Source organism: Carya illinoinensis, chromosome 3, assembly GCF_018687715.1.
Source record: "Carya illinoinensis cultivar Pawnee chromosome 3, C.illinoinensisPawnee_v1, whole genome shotgun sequence".
NCBI classification, from domain to species: Eukaryota; Viridiplantae; Streptophyta; class Magnoliopsida; order Fagales; family Juglandaceae; genus Carya; species Carya illinoinensis.
The window spans coordinates 4,541,072-4,557,547 of record NC_056754.1 but is presented as its reverse complement, the minus strand read 5'-3'; the positions used below and the strand labels follow the sequence as shown (position 1 = coordinate 4,557,547).

Here is a 16,476-nt window from a genome sequence, read left to right as displayed (position 1 = left end):
TTTTGGGGGTGCACAGAACAAGATAAAAAGTTCAGTCAAATCACAAATGCTAAGAGCGGATCTGTCTCTTTTGGCTTCGAAATGTGACACAGAATCTTTTTTAAAAAAAAAAGCAGTGTATTCATGGTCACAAAAAGCAGTTTCACAGATGTAGTGTGATATGTGCATAATCAACCCCATATTTGAGCAATTTGAGAGTATACTGGTCATGTTTCAATGGTAGGAAGCAAGCAGCAGGCAGCACAACTAAGAGGTATTTGTTTCAATTATGTGGTGTCATTTTGTTCAATCTGTCAGAAATCTTGAATCGGCTACCATATTCGAAACCTAGGAAACAAAATTAATACTCCAGTCAGACCACTTATGCTGATGGCAATCATAGACTTGTCAACAAGCATTTGCTCTGGTTCTATAACTCTATTTTTTTTTTTTGTCAAACGTACTTGTGTTTAACAGTGTTGATTTCGCCAGCGAATTATTATAAATCCAGATGTTTCTTTCAACAACAATCTTTCTGTTTTTCTTTTTCTTTTCCTTTTAAAAAAAATGAAATTATTTCAACCATTGGGGATAGATCAATCGCTTTGGACCTCCAGTTGATCACTCCGAGGGGATCAAACCTTCAAATATTGTTTAAAGCAGCTGTGATTTTATTATTCATGATGTTTCTGCCATACGGCATCGACAGCTCATTGTAGGGGTAGCTCGTGCCCCATGTGGAAAGCAAAAAAATAGTAACAATTCAAGCATAATGAATTAAATAGTTTGAGAAAATATAGAAAAATGCGGAGTACTTGTTTGAGAATATAGGGGATCCTATCAAACATCTTCAAAAAATGGTTCTGTAGAAAAGTTTCATTCCAGGAACCAGGATGATTGAAACCGTTTGTGACATTGATTATCAAAGTGAACGTGGTTTTCGATCATAAGCCCTTTGTTACTCAGAAGCAAGAGGGTTGAGTTTTATTCATAATTCCAACATTGATAGGCTCCCCATATGCTTTTAGCCTTCCACATCTGAATATACGCGGCAGGTTGTCATTTGTTCTGAATTTCTGCATAAGAGACGGTGTTTAAGCAGCGAACAACAGTATCAGAGCTGCGCCTTAAAAAAGGTTGGTTCAGAGTTTATTACATGTCCACATAAGCTAAAATATGGGGGAAAAGAAAAATATTGTACAGAGCTCATCGTCACAAATCACTTAAGGGTTTCCTTCTGTATGTGAAATATTGTAAATTTCCTTTCTGACAAATGGTTTACTTCTCCTGGGAACGTCTGCCAAGGTAGAGAATTCTGTCAAAGTTTTTCTAATGCGGAGGGTTTTCTTTTTATCTGGAGGCCGAGGACCTAGAACACTTAAATCAACAGTTGCTTTATGAATCTGAGAGGATTGTAGGACTGCGTCATAAGCCTTTGACGAGAGGTTAAGGTCCTCACTCTGAGCCCTCAAATATAACTCATACGCAATCCTTGGTTTTCCATCCTTTGCCAGAGCCTCGATTAGCATTTCGTAACTAATCTCATTTGGGGAGATGTTTTGAACTTTCATGCGATGAAACCATTCATATGCTACACTGCTCATGCCGTTGCGTGCACACCCGCTAATTATTGCATTGTAGGTCACAACAGTTGGGTCTATACCTGTTGAAACCATTTCCTTGATGATGGCATCAACCAAATTAAACTTCCCTTGCCCAGTGAAAACCGAAGCCATGATTGTGTAGGCATACAGGTTTGGTTCAACACCTACCTTGATCATATGGTCCCACACCTGCCGGGCCTCATCATAGAGCTTCTTCTTCTCCAGTGCACTAAGCAAGGCTCCATAGGAGATTATTGTAGGTTTTGCACCTTGTTCAACCATCCTCTTAAATATTTGCACCGCAGCAGAAGTTTCTGAAGCCTTGGAACAGGCAATAAGTACTGCATTCCATTCCCTACTTCCAGGTTTAAGACCTTTCTCTTCCATCTTGTTGAGCAACCTAACACCCCATCTCCAAATTCCTCTTCTCTTAGCTGCGGCAAGAAGTATATTGAAGTGAGAAACTACCAGCTCCTGTGACATCCTATTTGGCTTTGGGCCTTTGTCCAATAATTCCTCATAGATCTCCAGAGCCGCCCACCACTTCTTAGCCTTCCCCATCAACCAAATTGCATGGTTACAGACAGATAGGCTAATTTCAGAATATCTTTCTCTTATCCTATTATACAACTCCTTCACAACAATGTAATGCTCTTCACGGGTACAAGCCCACAAAAGACGTTCCTGTTCTTCCCGACCAGGTGGAAGCCCAGCACTATCCATATCTGTGAGAAGTTTCAACACGTTGGTACTCAGGTTCTCACTACTCACAAGCCATCGCCGCATTACTTGGTAGCAAACACGAAGAGTAAACTTCTCAAGTTTAACAAATTCACCGTCCCAATCTTCATTAGCACCTTTCTTTATGTCACCTTTATGATATTTTTCCCTGAAATCAATAAAAAAACTCAAAGCTCCATGCCCATCTTCCATTTTTCGATAAGCTAATAAAGCTGTAGAATAGGAAACTGGAGAAGGGTTGAAGCCCTTCCTCTGGATCTCTTCAAGAATATTAAGGGCTTCAGCACCTCGTCCTTGCTCTAAGTAGATTGACATTAAAGTGTTGTAAGTAACAACATTAGGAAGAACCCCTTCCTGCGCCATATCATTCAAGACTTTCTCCATTTCTCCAAACTCTTCAGACTGTTTGACTGCACCCAATAAACTATTATATATGAAAAGATTAGGGCCAATCAATCCATTAGTTTCAAGCTTCTTTTTCTTAAGCCAATCAACAACAGCCAGTGCAGAATTCATTCTCTTGTCCCTACCAAAACCTCTGATCATGGATGAGTATACTTGAAGGGGCAACTCACCCTTGTCCTTTAGAATCTCTTCCACATCATCCGCAGTTCTCGCAAATCGTAAGCTCCATGCGAGTGAACGAACGTCAACCTTTGAAGTCTTCCCTTCCCCATCTTGTTCTGCACTCTCTATGTTATCATCTCCCATCTTATGATCATTATTATCATCCACTTCGCCCAAATTAACATAATCGCCATCCTTGCTCTCAACTTTCCCTGAAAACCCATTAACAAAATCCGATCCTTCTCTAGGAAATTCATTCCCTATTGCTTGGTGCTCCATTGCCCAAGCCAATGCAATCAAGGCACCGAAAGGACTTTTCTTAGGCACACGAAAGAGTTCAACTTTCAGTTTAGAATACCCACATCCCAAATCGAACTCTGAGCTCCCACAGCAAGTCCCACGCCGAACAACTCCCTCGGTATTTGAAAGCATCAAGAGACCAGCACTTCTACTATGACAAACCGGGAAACCAACGCCCCTCGTCTTTTTGTTTCTCCTCCTAGTTTCAATTCTATGAGAACCCAGTTCAATGCCCGATTGAGATACCACCCAAAGGTCACCCTTTGATGGCAAAGTGGTTAAGGATTGCATTTTCGTATACAATTTACAAGTACAGACAAAAACTAAGAACAGAGAATTCTATAAGACATAAGAAGGAAAAGTATTTTCTCCTGTGACAATATTTTTTCTGGAACAGTTTCTCGACTACAAAGAGGAGGGGGAAACAACAGGCAAATAGCAAGTGAGGTTTGGTTATGACTTACAGTTCAATTGAGTTTGGATTGGTGGGTTCGTACCTCGAAGATTAAAGACCAGAGAGAGAGAGAGAGAGAGAGATGCAAGATTAGCTTTGCAGTTAGAATTCAGTGGATGTCTTGAAGTGGGTTTGCACTTCTCGTATTCTCTGTGGCGCTGTGGTCATCTCTCAGCCATTCATTCAATTGCACCCAGAACGAGGCTCAACGAGCCGTCACGCTAATATCAGTAACGCGGACCGGGACGTGATTCAGTGCAGCTGCTAGGCTGCTATTGCCTATAAACCTGAAAATTAGTTGGGCCAGAACTCAAATCTGAACTGAATACTTCCGACCGACCCAAAACAGGAAACAGGGAACTTGGTGCAAACTGCATTAACTATGTATGTGATAACTGGGCTTTTTCTACAACCAGCCCAACCAATTGTTTGTAATCTTTATCAGTTCCCAGGACCCACAAAAGAGTTATTCTTATTTCTTATTATTAAAAAAATTAATTAATTATTATATTTTCAAGTTGACGTGTAAAACACATAATTTAAATGGTAAGATTTTATTTATAAAATTTATCTTTTAAATAAAATTATGTCATATAAATAATTTGTCAAATGTGTGCCATCTACACAGGTTTATAAAAAAAATGCTATATACCATGTTTTGATCTCACTCTTATTTTACCGTGTTGAAGTGACATTATTCGATGAAGTTTCAAACTGTAGTAATCATAATACTATTATTAATAAAATAAACTCGCTTAATAACAATTAATAACACAAAGAAGAGGAAGAACAAAGAGGAAGACATTGCATATAAACATTATTATTATATAGTATAGCCCATGCATAGCAACTGATAAATATATAATTATTGAGATGGACGTTGCCTCGATGCGCATAAAATCTCTGGCTATATATACATATGATCTTGTGATTCAGCATGCCAACAAGATCAAGCAAATCTTGTGGGATGCGTGAAAGAATCATCCTTTTTCTCCCTTTCTTCCCCTTGTAATATGCGTTAGCCTGCCTGCCTGCTTGCCTGCCTGCCATGGTAGATAACATCATCTTCCACATTTTCACGTGCTCCTGCAGCTGCCAATTTCCCATTGTTTTAGCTATGCTCTTTAATTACTCAAACTATCAGTTTGTGATCATCTAAATTCAAGTGCCAAACTCTCCTTCATCTTTTGTCTTAATCCCAACGATTAAAACAAAAATTCTGAGTTTCTTATGAACAGTAAGTAATCTTTGACCAAAACCAATTAATTCTTCAGGTTGAGGCAAGAAAATATAATATATATGCTAATAATTCATCTGCAAGTATTGAAAAATGTCTAGCTTTGCCTATGCCTGGATAAATGAATGCGCGGCAAAACATGAGCACAGGGCCCCCTCCCAAGCACCTTTTCTTCGCACATATAATGCTTCAACTGGTTTTCAGAAACACCCATGAGCCTATCTCTAGGGGCCATTACCAGAACATGTGGGGTGTCCACTGCATAAAAAAAGCTAATAGAAAATTCGAAACTGATTGCCCTTTCCATATATTTCTCCCTCTGCAAGTGCCATGTCTACTGGAACTTGTAAGTTTTAATGGGTCACTTTACACAAACTCTCCGATTCCGATGGCCAGATAATTAGTATTTGTCGCACACTTAATTGAGTAGGTCTGGTCAGGAGGCTATATTCTAGTAATTTAAGTGCAAGTCTAGAGAATCTTTCACTATTAAGTTGGCTACTTATCCCTTAATTTCGGCGGATAATTTTATCTTTAATATAAAGATGAGGACTTTAGGAGTCTTGGACATGGTTGAGAGCAAGAGAGACTGTATTTTTCTAACTGTCTCCCACATGGGTCGATGCCCAAAAGATTAGTCAATCATCCATACAAATATAAGCTCCACCTAACTGAGCATAATATTAAACCAAAATGATCACAAGTTTACGAGTCCGGACAAAAAAACTTCATGTCTTTGTTTAATGTAATATATATTCCATGGGGACAGTTGAGAGCTATGACTTTTTGGATCCACGAAAAAGAAAAAGGTAAAATAGAAGAGGCTATTTTATCAATCTGGGGTCTGTTTGAACTTTGAATTGTATATTAAAGCTATGTACGAGAGAAATGGTCGGAAAAGTCTTAAAAGTGTATAAGTTTCGCATATTTTATTTAAAAAAAATAAACAAATCTGTAATCTGTATGAAAGAACTCAGTTTTTAATAATAGGCTTGGTTATTTTTTCAAAGAGAATATGCACAGTTAGACGTTCTAGAACTATGCCTAACATTAATCTCTTAAACAAGGCCTTAATTTGACAGTACAGTTCTTAAACAGAGTCCAAGACTAGCTAGATAGAAGCTAGCCATCAAAAGAAACATAAAAAACCCATTTTTCTGAAAAAGACCAACTGACCAATCAATTCGAATGAGATTGGCCCGCTAATCAAGCAAGCGTGTAGTGAGGCACCCACCCCCATGTGCCTATAGCCCCCCTAAAATCACCACACGAAACTGTGCCCATATTGTTCAGAAACATGTGTCACAAACTCATTGTCTCATTACCAACATAAGCCTTAGTTTTATGGCAAAACTAAAGGCGACATGTATTTTATATTCATAGATTAATGCAAGCTCTATACTCCTATATATGTAACTACCCAACCTCCAAGCACTTTATCTTCTCCATTGAGTTAAAGTTTTGAGAGAGATAGATCAGAGGGCTAAAAGAGAGTGGAAAGATCATGATCAAGTTAAGGTCAAAGAGGTTTTGCAGAAGCAGCTCAAAGCTCAGTGGTGGTAGTGGAAATGGCAACAAAATCAAAGGAGGAGAAAAAGGGTGCTGTGGAGGCATAAGTGAAATCAAATGGGAACTTCGACCTGGTGGCATGCTTGTCCAAAAGAGAGACACTGGGGAAAGTGTGGGAGAGGGAACGATCACAGTTAGAGTCTCATCAACCGTCTCAAAATGGCATGACATCTCCATTGAAGCCACTTCAACTTTTGGTAATCAAGCCTTCTCATGCATTTCTTGTACTTGCTTACATTACAATCAGTACTCCGATTTAGTGTTTTTGCATCGTTTTTACTGTACTGAATCATCTGATCAGAACAAGAGTTCAATTGGTTAAACCAGGGATTAAATGAGTCTTAAATATAAGAAACAACATGAGCATGTATAGGAGATGTTCTTTTCTTGTGGTAAGTGATTAAATTTCCCTTTGAATAATATATATTCAGGAGAATTGAAGATGATACTGTCATTGGTGACTGGTTTGGAGCCAGGGGAGCAAAGGCTACTGTTCAAAGGGAAAGAGAGAGAGGATGGTGAATACTTACACATGGTTGGGGTGAGAGACAAGGACAAGGTGCTGCTGCTGGAAGATCCAGCTACAAAGGAGAGGAAACTCTATGGCTTGGCAGGAGACCAACCAATTGGGGCTCCCCTTCATACCATTAGTGTATGAAAAAAAAACTTAAATTAATCATATTGTTCAGTACTAACCATTAAAAAAAAACAATGCTAAAACATGGTGATGAGTCCTCCTCCATTTAGCTAGATTAAGGAATGCTGCTGCTTGTATCCTTTTTTTGTGTGTGAGTGAGCAACTCTTAAATGCTGGCTTTGAGCTAATATATATGAATCACCTTCACTTATTTTCCTGGCCTTTTCCCTCATTTTATAGCACCCATGCGTGCACGCCGACTCATAGAATTTTGAGGAATAAAGCTAAAGCAGTAGTAAAGTAAGTTTATTTTTTTATGGCTAAAAGCTGGCATTTTATGGGTTCCACAGTATGTATAGATTGCTTGAGCCAAAAGGGAGTTCCATTGATAATTCATTCCAAGAAAATATCCTAAAGAATCAAAGATTTTAGGTTCTCAAAGGGGTCCAAAGACAGGTATTAAATTCTTTTTTGTTGTATAACTTTGTACAATATCATTCTTAGACCCCTCACACCTCCTCATGCATGCCCTTACTTTTTCTTTTTTTTCCTAATCATAATATTATAAATAAAGGTTTAATACAAAGATTAAGGAGGGTCTTTTCCATTATTATCTAGAAAGAAGATCAAGGGATATGTAACCAAAAATAAAATTAATTGCTGCCCATTGCGCCACTTGATGCGCACATCAATTCACATATCGATTAATTTTGATTAATTTTCAATACTGATGAGAAAGAAATAGGCACTGAATATATTCAATAACGGGAGATATTTGCCAATTTGAAAAGAGATCCGTGCTTTTGATAGCTTCAAAAATCAGTTGAGAGTCGCTTTCAAAGATAGCCCATTCTTGGTCTTGGTTGGAGGCCATTATTGCTGCCAGTAGTGCTGCCATTATTTCAGCAACTAGTGGATTCGAAGATTGAATTTGTTCCGTTTGTATTTCAAGAACTTTCCCGTTATTAATACAGTCCAATTAAAAAATAAAGATGAAAAACACATAGATATCGATATATTAGAAAGGAAAATAATACACATTCAATAATTTTCATAACTTTTTATATAAATAAATGAAATTTTTGTAAAATAACTTATAAAAATAATATTATTTTACAGAAATAACCTTAATTTAAAATATAATTATATAAAATATTATAAAAATAATTGTACATGTATTATTATTCTAGATAGAATTTAATTTGGATCTCGAATTTACATGGCATTGGCCACATAATATTAACAAGAAGCCCATAGCTGGAGCGACAAAGCCCAATACAAGAATAATGATGAAGCTTAAATACAACTCGATGGACCAAAATCTCTATAGGCCCTAATTGATTTATCATTTTGGGGTCTTATAGCTTGTGAAAGTTCCAGATGAAAGGGGTATTGATGGACATTTCTTTATAATTCTGTTTTAAAAGTTCCAATCGAGATCGATTGATTGAGACAATTGTGGGTAGAGACGAGCATCTCCTTTATTACAATTCCTTGCCATCAAATGGGTCATCTACTCGGAGCCACCATGTTATTGCCTTTTGTTACTGATAAAAAGGGCAATACATGCTGATGACAAAATAGAGAACTGTTAAAAAATTAAAAAAAAAAAAAAAGGATGGCAATATTATGTAATTAAATACATATGTACCTACTGTTAAATCTTCGTTTGTCTCAAAAGTTTAAGCTGATGAAAAAATATATATTTTATTATTTATTTTATATTTTAAAATTCATCTTCACGTATAGGTAAGACTTTTTTAATGAGTGGTTCAACATATGAAATATTTAATTAAATAAAATAGAGTAGAGTTAAGATTCGAATTCAGGACCTCTACTCGGATAACATATGAAATCATCATTTATCTTAAAAGTTTAAGTTGATGAAAATAGTAAAAAAAAAAAAATTCTTTATTTTATATCTTGGATATGGATATTATTCAATTGAGGGTACTCATAAAAAAGTCATCTTCCAAGAAAATGAAAGCTGAAGGGTTAGCATGCAGAGTTACTTTAGACCGAGTTAATCAAATGAGTCAATGGTCTATCTACCCACTTGCTTCAGATATCTATAATGATCCCCTTTTGCCTTTCTTATCAACAAGAGAAGACAGCCTCTCGCTTCCATGTTCCTTAACAAAGTTACCCCCCCAACAAAGCACTCCGCATCTTTCTCTGAGTTGACAGACTTAAAGCGTTCCGACTTCCAACACCGAAGGAGTCTGTTTTCTGTATCTGTGGTAAGAAAAAATCTTCTACAGTCTAATAAATTCCAGCATATGTTGTTCCATCTCTTGTTTTCTATCATCTTCGATCCAATATTTAGTATTCCATATATATATATATATATATTGCATGTGATCTGTTGACTGCTGATGCAGATGGATGCTTTCCTTTTCCCGATCAGAGAGTATATAGGTCGGTGATGATTTTCTGCTTGAGAAGATGGTTTTAATTAGTTGTGTTGACAGAAGATAGAGAGCACAACTGAACATACCCAACAAAGGCTTTGTGTTTGAGCTGTTTGTGCTCTCTCTTCTTCTGTCACCATAATTTTCTGCTGTTTCAAACGTTATCATCCTCCTTGCCTCGGGGTTTTCTGTCATATCTCCATGTTCTGTTAAGGTAAGATGCATGAATACGTGCAGGACATATTCCTATAATTGGTTGTTCGACCTAGATATTTGATTCTTGCTATAAGGTTAAACTGCAGTTTGGATAGTGAGATAAGATAAAATAATTTTATATGAAAGTTAAATAAAATATTATTAAAATATTATTTTTTAATATTATTATTGTTTTAGGATTTGAAAATGTTAAATTGTTAATTATATTTTATGTGAAAATTTAAGAAAGTTGTAATGACGAGATGAGATAAAACACTATCGCTATCCAAACAGGGCCTTAATTATCCTGAACTTTGTTCCGAGGTTGGAGAAACGAAGTTGGTTTCAAAACCATGTCACAAATTGTACTATTTTTTTTTTTATTTTTAATTTCTTTTAAGTATGAAATTCATGTGTCTCTGATCTTGGGAGCCTGACGTTTAAATACTATGGAATCTACATGTAACTATCTATATATTCTATTTCTAAATTCAGAAGTTATAATTGAAGGAGATTCTAATCCTGTTTTGCTTCTGTTCCTATGCAAATGAAAAAGTATGCATGTCGACCGTCCTGTTCCAAAGAACATGACCATTTCTTTTTTGAGAGTATCGTATTCCTATTTCTTCAAGGCGTTGTTCACTTTCTATAGCAGAGCATGGTGATTATCCTCACAGCTACCATATCTCCTACCTCACTTGCAATTTTATTACAAAGTATTTGAAGGAATCCCAATATTCAATATAACTGCAAAGGGATTTTCTGAGAATAAAATATCTATCTTCTCAAATTTTTGTCTGAACTTGAACACTTTTAGATATACTTCCTCGTTTGTTCGATCAACAATTGCTGCAAATGGAGTCGTTTAGTATAAGGACAAGCAACACCCTTGGCCACTTAACAATGTCTTGAGTAGTACTACAGCTACAAAAGGATTACATAAAAGTAATCTCACAAATTGATGTGATTTTATGTGATTCGTCAAATTTGCTTTATAATAAAAATAACTTTACAATCTAATAAACCGCATCAAATCAGATCAATTTATATGATTACTTTTGTGTAATCACTTTGTGGTTAGCGTATTTCTCTTTTGCAAATAAACATAATTTGGCTTTGTAAATTGACGGGTAAATTAAGCAAACAAGAATACAGGAATGGATCTCATCCATTATTCCCAAGTAGGCACTCCTTAAAACTTAATCTCTGTGCCTCTACAACTTTCTTTTTTTTTGTTTTTATTCCTTTGGATTTGTTTTGGCACTGACTAACATTATCTTAGTGCCCCTACTATGATGCAAGGAAAAGAAAATAAAACCCTCAGGCAGTAGTAATATTATGTCCAAGATAGACTATGCCATCTCAACTTCTCTTCACGAATCGACCCTGCAGAAAGTATTTTTAAGAGATCATCAATCACTGAGATGAAATTGATGTAGCATTGGCAACAAATAGACAAGATTATAACATACCCAGATCAATAAAAATGTCCAAAGTTTCTTGATTTATATATAACATACTAAGTTCTAATAGCTTTTGTTCTTGTTCTACCCCAAAAGATGGTCTAACTCTTATCTGCTGTTAGAAGTTGGAACCTTTGGTTCTTTGAAATGCAGGTTGAAGGGATAATCAGCAATCAGTTGGAGTGTCAAAGATAAGAAAAATAAGATTGAGCAAAGTCCATTTGGATTAGAGAACTCGGACAGAGTTTGGTTTGACCAGTTGTTCATAGCCAAATCAAACAGTACTTGTCACGACCAAAAAATAAAGTAGGATGGGATAAGATTACTGAGACTTGTCAAAACAATTTAGCTTTGAAATTAATAGCGGTGTGGGTCGTGTGACATTGATTGAAAGCGAAAAATGAGACAGATCAATTGGGACATCCTCTAACAAGATAAAGTTAGGGTTAATGAATTCAGAATTTCGTACTGATTAGCCTCAGCAATGGCAAGAATTAGCTAGTATCAGCATCATGTACCATTTTCTCAATTAATATGTTAACGTGACACATTGAACATCGAAATTGTGATTAAATCCCTGTTCACACTTCGCTGGCAGTACGACTTAAATGCAACTCTTTCTTGCTGGAAAACACCACTGAGGATGGCCACCGACATTTTCTATCCATTTGTTTTTTAAAAAATACTTGTTAAAAAAATGCACAAAATAAAAGAAAAAAGTGCATTTACTTGACATAGAACTTCTGGAGATCACCTCCAGTACTTCCCCGCCTACTCATGAAGAGGCAATTTAAGTTTTAAGGACAAACATCGATCTGACATATTTGCATGGCAGAAAAGAGAAAAAGATAAAGAGGGTGAGGGTTATATACCTTCATACGGGGTCGCTTCTCAGCATTAAGCTTTCGAACTTCGTATCGGATACGCTTTGAGAAGAGTCTGTTCTGCCTCTTCTTCTTGTATCTCAACACGCTTGCTTCTCTGTGCCTCGTCTTCCAACCATCTTTGCCTTCCGCTTCCTCCTCCTCCACTTTCATGCTTGCAATATCAGTACTACTGCAACCCATTTCTGGAACCGCCCATATATTACCAACGCTGCCCCACCCATCCCCTAGAACCTGCCCAATCCACAAATGTCACAACCTAACTTCAGTGCAGTTCCAAGACCAACTATAGAAACTTTTTGGTTATTCGTTGATTTCTGGCCGATGTCGAGGGACCAAGACAGAATATAATATAATATAATATAATATAATGGAATGATAGATATTATATCTTTTATGTTTGGATCTTTTAAGACAGAAGAAAAAAACACTTGATTTGGCTATTATACCAGTTTTTTAATTAGCTCTATCAATTATTGGAAGGAGTGATGGTCAATGCCCTCTGCAGTCACTCTGCACCTTTTATTGAGCTTCCAATGATAGGTTTCCACTCTTTTACATTCCATTCCTCCCAAAACTCTTCCATCCAAATGGTTTGTCAAGCAAGTGTCAATTAAAGTAAGAGATTTTTATATAAGGAAACAACCCCAATGATCTAACCCAAGCCCGCTCCTGTGCGAGTGAAGGTAAAAAAAGAATGTGGATCGTAGATCTTCCAGCAAGCTTGGGTTATGGATCACGAGTAAAATTTTTATTCAATAAAAAATAATCATGTGTGATGGAGTAACATGAGTAAAAATTTTCTATGGCTCACTGCAGTAATGTAAAGCTGAAAATATCAGACATTCCAACCAACAAAAAGTGTTGGTGAACTGGGCCATAGCCACAGCTGGGTAAGGTGCGCTGGGGCCACCAAAAGCGAAAAAGTGATGTTGCCCAGAATTCCAATAAGCAATCGGAGTCAAATATGAAAAAACTTTGTTAATGCCACAATGATATAGCTGTGATCTTCATCCAGGTTCACAATTTAAACATGCGTATATGAATTATGAAAATTGTTGAGATAATAATTAATAAGGATATAGAACTGTACGTAGCTAAGATCTTACATTGGCACCGTCATGGGCAAAAGACCGATCCTCGTGCAAGTCAGGCACAGTCTGTGGGGGGGACTCTCCAGCAATGAAAAGCGGGCCCTTTCCAGACCAAGCGTTTAAGATGCCCTGATAATCAAGCTTCAACGACAGCAACCCCTGCATCTTCGTCCGCTTCATTGCACAAGGCGGCCATACGTCCGCCGTGCAGCTGCTCACCTCTTCCAGCTCCTTCTTCTCCACTAGTACCTCCGAGTAACACACCCACTTCTCCTGATCACTCGGTTCTCTCTCTTTGTTCCTCATGGCCGTCCGTACCAGCTTCGAGCTCGTGCTGTTACAGTAATTGCCACCGACATCAACGGTACCCTCCTGAGCCCTATCCTTTCCCCCGTAGGCGTACGTTAGTGACGGCGGGGAAAAGAGAGTGTCATCCTCGGAGGACGTCGAAGCCTCGGCAAGGAGGCTGTTAAGGGTGGTGCCGGGTTCGGTGTCGAAGAGGAAGGCCACGTTCTCGTCGTGTATGTCTTTGTCTTCCACTAGGTTTTCCGGGTGTAGAGGAAACAGGTTCAGCTGGTGCTGGCTACTGTCATGATCATCATCGTGTTGGTTGGTTTTGTGGTTGTGCGTCATTTGGGAAGAGGTTGGTGAGTTTTCTGGGGAAAGTTCCAGGCGGAGGCTGAGGAACTTGGGCTTCCTGGTCTTGGTTCTTGTTTTGCGTGCTGGTTTAAGCGTTGCTCTGGCTTTCTCTTTCTTGGTCCGAGACCTGGTTTTCATATCCAGAGGACTGTTCTTGTTGCACATGATTTCTCTGCGCATTCACACACTCACAGACGAAGGCTCTCTCTGGCTTCCTCAGGCTGATCTCTCTTCCTGGTTGAAGCTGAGGAATGAAAAAATCGTGAGAAAAAGTGAACAACTTTTTGTGGGGGCAGGAGTTGGACCCATTGGGAAAGAGAGGTAAGAGAGAGGAGAGGGGCTAGAGTCAGCTATCTCGTATTGAGGGATGATAGTGATAGAATGCTTTTTATCGCCACGTGGGCCGAGAGGATTGGGATTGGGGTGAGGGACTGGATTGTGTTGTTATCCAGATATCGTTTGCTGCCATGGATGGATGATGAATTTGGTATTTCAAGCCTATTAATTTTATTTTTTTTAATTATTTTTCTTTTTAGCAATAAAAGCTGCACTTGCTGTTTATACTTTATACGCAGTGAATCTGAGTAATGTTAATTCACGTGATCGCTGCCTTGTTCCCGCTCTTGGCAATATAAATTTTATAAATTAAATTTTATTATTTAAATAAAAATAAGATAATTAAAGACTTCCTAATTTTGTTTGGTCGGAAGATAAAAGGATCCTAAAGAAATTACGGCAAAGTTTTCACTGTTCTACTGAGTGTTGAGACCATCGCCATCATTCGCCTACATCCATCTACTTAACACATGGGTTTTCATTTTGTTGGCAGAATAGGAAAAATGTCCAGAGATGACAGTGAAGAAATCCTCCAATCAGCATGAACTTTTACACGGGAAAGTGTAGGGTGGGACCCGAGTCTTTATCGCTTTTGTCTGCACCTTTGTGTACTGCTGGCAGCCCACGTGTACCAAGTCGTCGAAAAAAGAAATATCCCAGTTTAAAAATTTAAAGGTACCTCACTTTACTCCTTTTTATATGGCTGTAGTTTGTTACTGGGTCAGACCCCCAAATCCACAGTTGAATGCTGATGACGTCGTGCTTGCTTCCACGGTCTTCTAGTTCTGGAGACGAAAATAATTAAGGTGGGGGGGCATTCCGAGAATTGAACTCGGGACCTCTCGCACCCTAAGCGAGAATCATACCACTAGACCAAATGCCCTTTCAACAAGGGAACTTGAAAATCCGAATGTAAAGATGAGAGAGTGCCGTGTGTTAGATCAGTTATTAAAAAATAAATTGTTTTATATAAATTACATATATTTTAAAAAAATATGCAGTATTTATACATTTTTTGCTTATAAATATCATTTGTCTGGCATTTTGGTATTGGGAGTGGGACACTGTGTTGTGTTGAACAGAGTTCATGCGTTTCACGGTTGTCGTAATTATTTGGACCGTCTGGATCTGATTCAACACTCCATGTCTAAATCTGACTCAAACACAAACTGGGCTGAACTTTCGGCCCCAAGTTCAAGGCTTACTTTCGACCTAATCCCTCCTAATCCACAAACATTCACGTGCGAGTTAGTGACCCTTAATGGCCTCTTCCAATAAACCGAAGAGTGTAAAAAAATTAATTAATTAATTAATATTAAATAATCTACTTATCATTCTCACACCATATATTATATTTAATTTTTTTACTTTTTAGTTTACTATAACTAAACTAAATGAATTTTTCTACTCATCATCTATATACTATATATTTGGTAAGAGAAAAAAAATTAAAAAAATCATGTGTAATGTGTAGTGTAGGAATGTAGTAGAAATTTTCAAGAGTAATACTAAATACAGTCATGAATTGTGTAAGTGCTTAGCATTTTTTTAAAAAAAGAGTAGAATCCACTATTAAAAATTTAATTTTTTCATGTGAGTCTCATATTTACATATTTTTTTTTAAAAAGAGTATACGGAATTTATATATTTATAACCGCAAATATTATTTTAAAAAAGAAAGAAGGCGTTTTGGTTGGTGAAATACTTATAAAGACAAGAATATGCCTCACCCCGGTCTTCAAAAACAACACATAAAATAAATAAAAAAATCAACAAATATTCTATTGATATATATATATATATATGATTTTTATTTATTAATTTGTGTTAGGTAGGGGAGTTGGTTAAGATATTACAAGAAGTCATAAAGTGGTGCAGGATAGATTTGATCTTTATTTGGCATCCAAGAAAAAAGTAGAGAGATGGCATGGAATGTTGCATTATTATGCCATGCCATATATGCATTTTGAGTCTCACACGAAGTCCTTTGCAGGTTATATCGGATTATTATTATTATTATTATAATAAATTCGCTTGCATGTAAGAATTTCCAATTTGGGAATTAGTTTGTGCATAAACGTGTATTATTATATATTTAAGTGGTTAATTAACTTCTATTTAATTATAATATTATAGATTGCAAGTTGATCTGGCATGGATTACTTCCCAGTAAGACTTCTATTTTCATGTGGAAATGTATGTATAAAAGCTTACCTTTTGACAAGAATATCATGAAGTTGAATATAACTTTAGCCTCTAAATGTGAATGCTGTAAAGTGGCTGCTTGGGAATCTTTAGATCACTTGCTTCTTTTGGTAGAAATTCCCACTTTTGTTTGGAGTTTTTTTGAGTCATCATTGGGACTA

General features: G+C 37.1%; 3 protein-coding genes, 1 long non-coding RNA gene and 1 other non-coding gene across 5 annotated transcripts; 2 read left to right on the top strand and 3 right to left on the bottom strand.

Annotated features, from left to right (window-relative positions):
• Positions 1-1,072: 1,072 nt before the first annotated feature.
• On the bottom strand, positions 1,073-3,867 carry LOC122302685 (protein LOW PHOTOSYNTHETIC EFFICIENCY 1, chloroplastic-like). The gene has a single exon (XM_043114069.1). The coding sequence runs from the start codon at positions 3,480-3,482 to the stop codon at positions 1,203-1,205; it is 2,280 nt and encodes a 759-aa protein (XP_042970003.1). The 5' UTR covers positions 3,483-3,867; the 3' UTR covers positions 1,073-1,202.
• A 2,300-nt stretch (positions 3,868-6,167) lies between these two features.
• Positions 6,168-7,299, top strand: LOC122303615 (BAG family molecular chaperone regulator 2-like). Its single transcript, XM_043115460.1, has 2 exons — positions 6,168-6,648; positions 6,883-7,299. The coding sequence occupies exons 1-2, from the start codon at positions 6,387-6,389 to the stop codon at positions 7,107-7,109; spliced, it is 489 nt and encodes a 162-aa protein (XP_042971394.1). The 5' UTR covers positions 6,168-6,386; the 3' UTR covers positions 7,110-7,299.
• A 1,750-nt stretch (positions 7,300-9,049) lies between these two features.
• LOC122302683 lies at positions 9,050-10,228 on the top strand. The gene is made up of 2 exons (XR_006240500.1): positions 9,050-9,328; positions 9,470-10,228. It is a non-coding gene; the product is annotated as an uncharacterized LOC122302683 (long non-coding RNA).
• Positions 10,229-10,794: 566 nt separating this feature from the next.
• On the bottom strand, positions 10,795-14,110 carry LOC122302682. Its single transcript, XM_043114067.1, has 3 exons — positions 13,151-14,110; positions 12,030-12,275; positions 10,795-11,080 (listed from the first exon to the last, which is right to left on the bottom strand). The coding sequence occupies exons 1-3, from the start codon at positions 13,952-13,954 to the stop codon at positions 11,057-11,059; spliced, it is 1,074 nt and encodes a 357-aa protein (XP_042970001.1). The 5' UTR covers positions 13,955-14,110; the 3' UTR covers positions 10,795-11,056.
• An 811-nt stretch (positions 14,111-14,921) lies between these two features.
• On the bottom strand, positions 14,922-14,993 carry TRNAP-AGG. The gene has a single exon. It is a non-coding gene; the product is annotated as a tRNA-Pro (tRNA).
• Between the last annotated feature and the right edge of the window lie 1,483 nt (positions 14,994-16,476).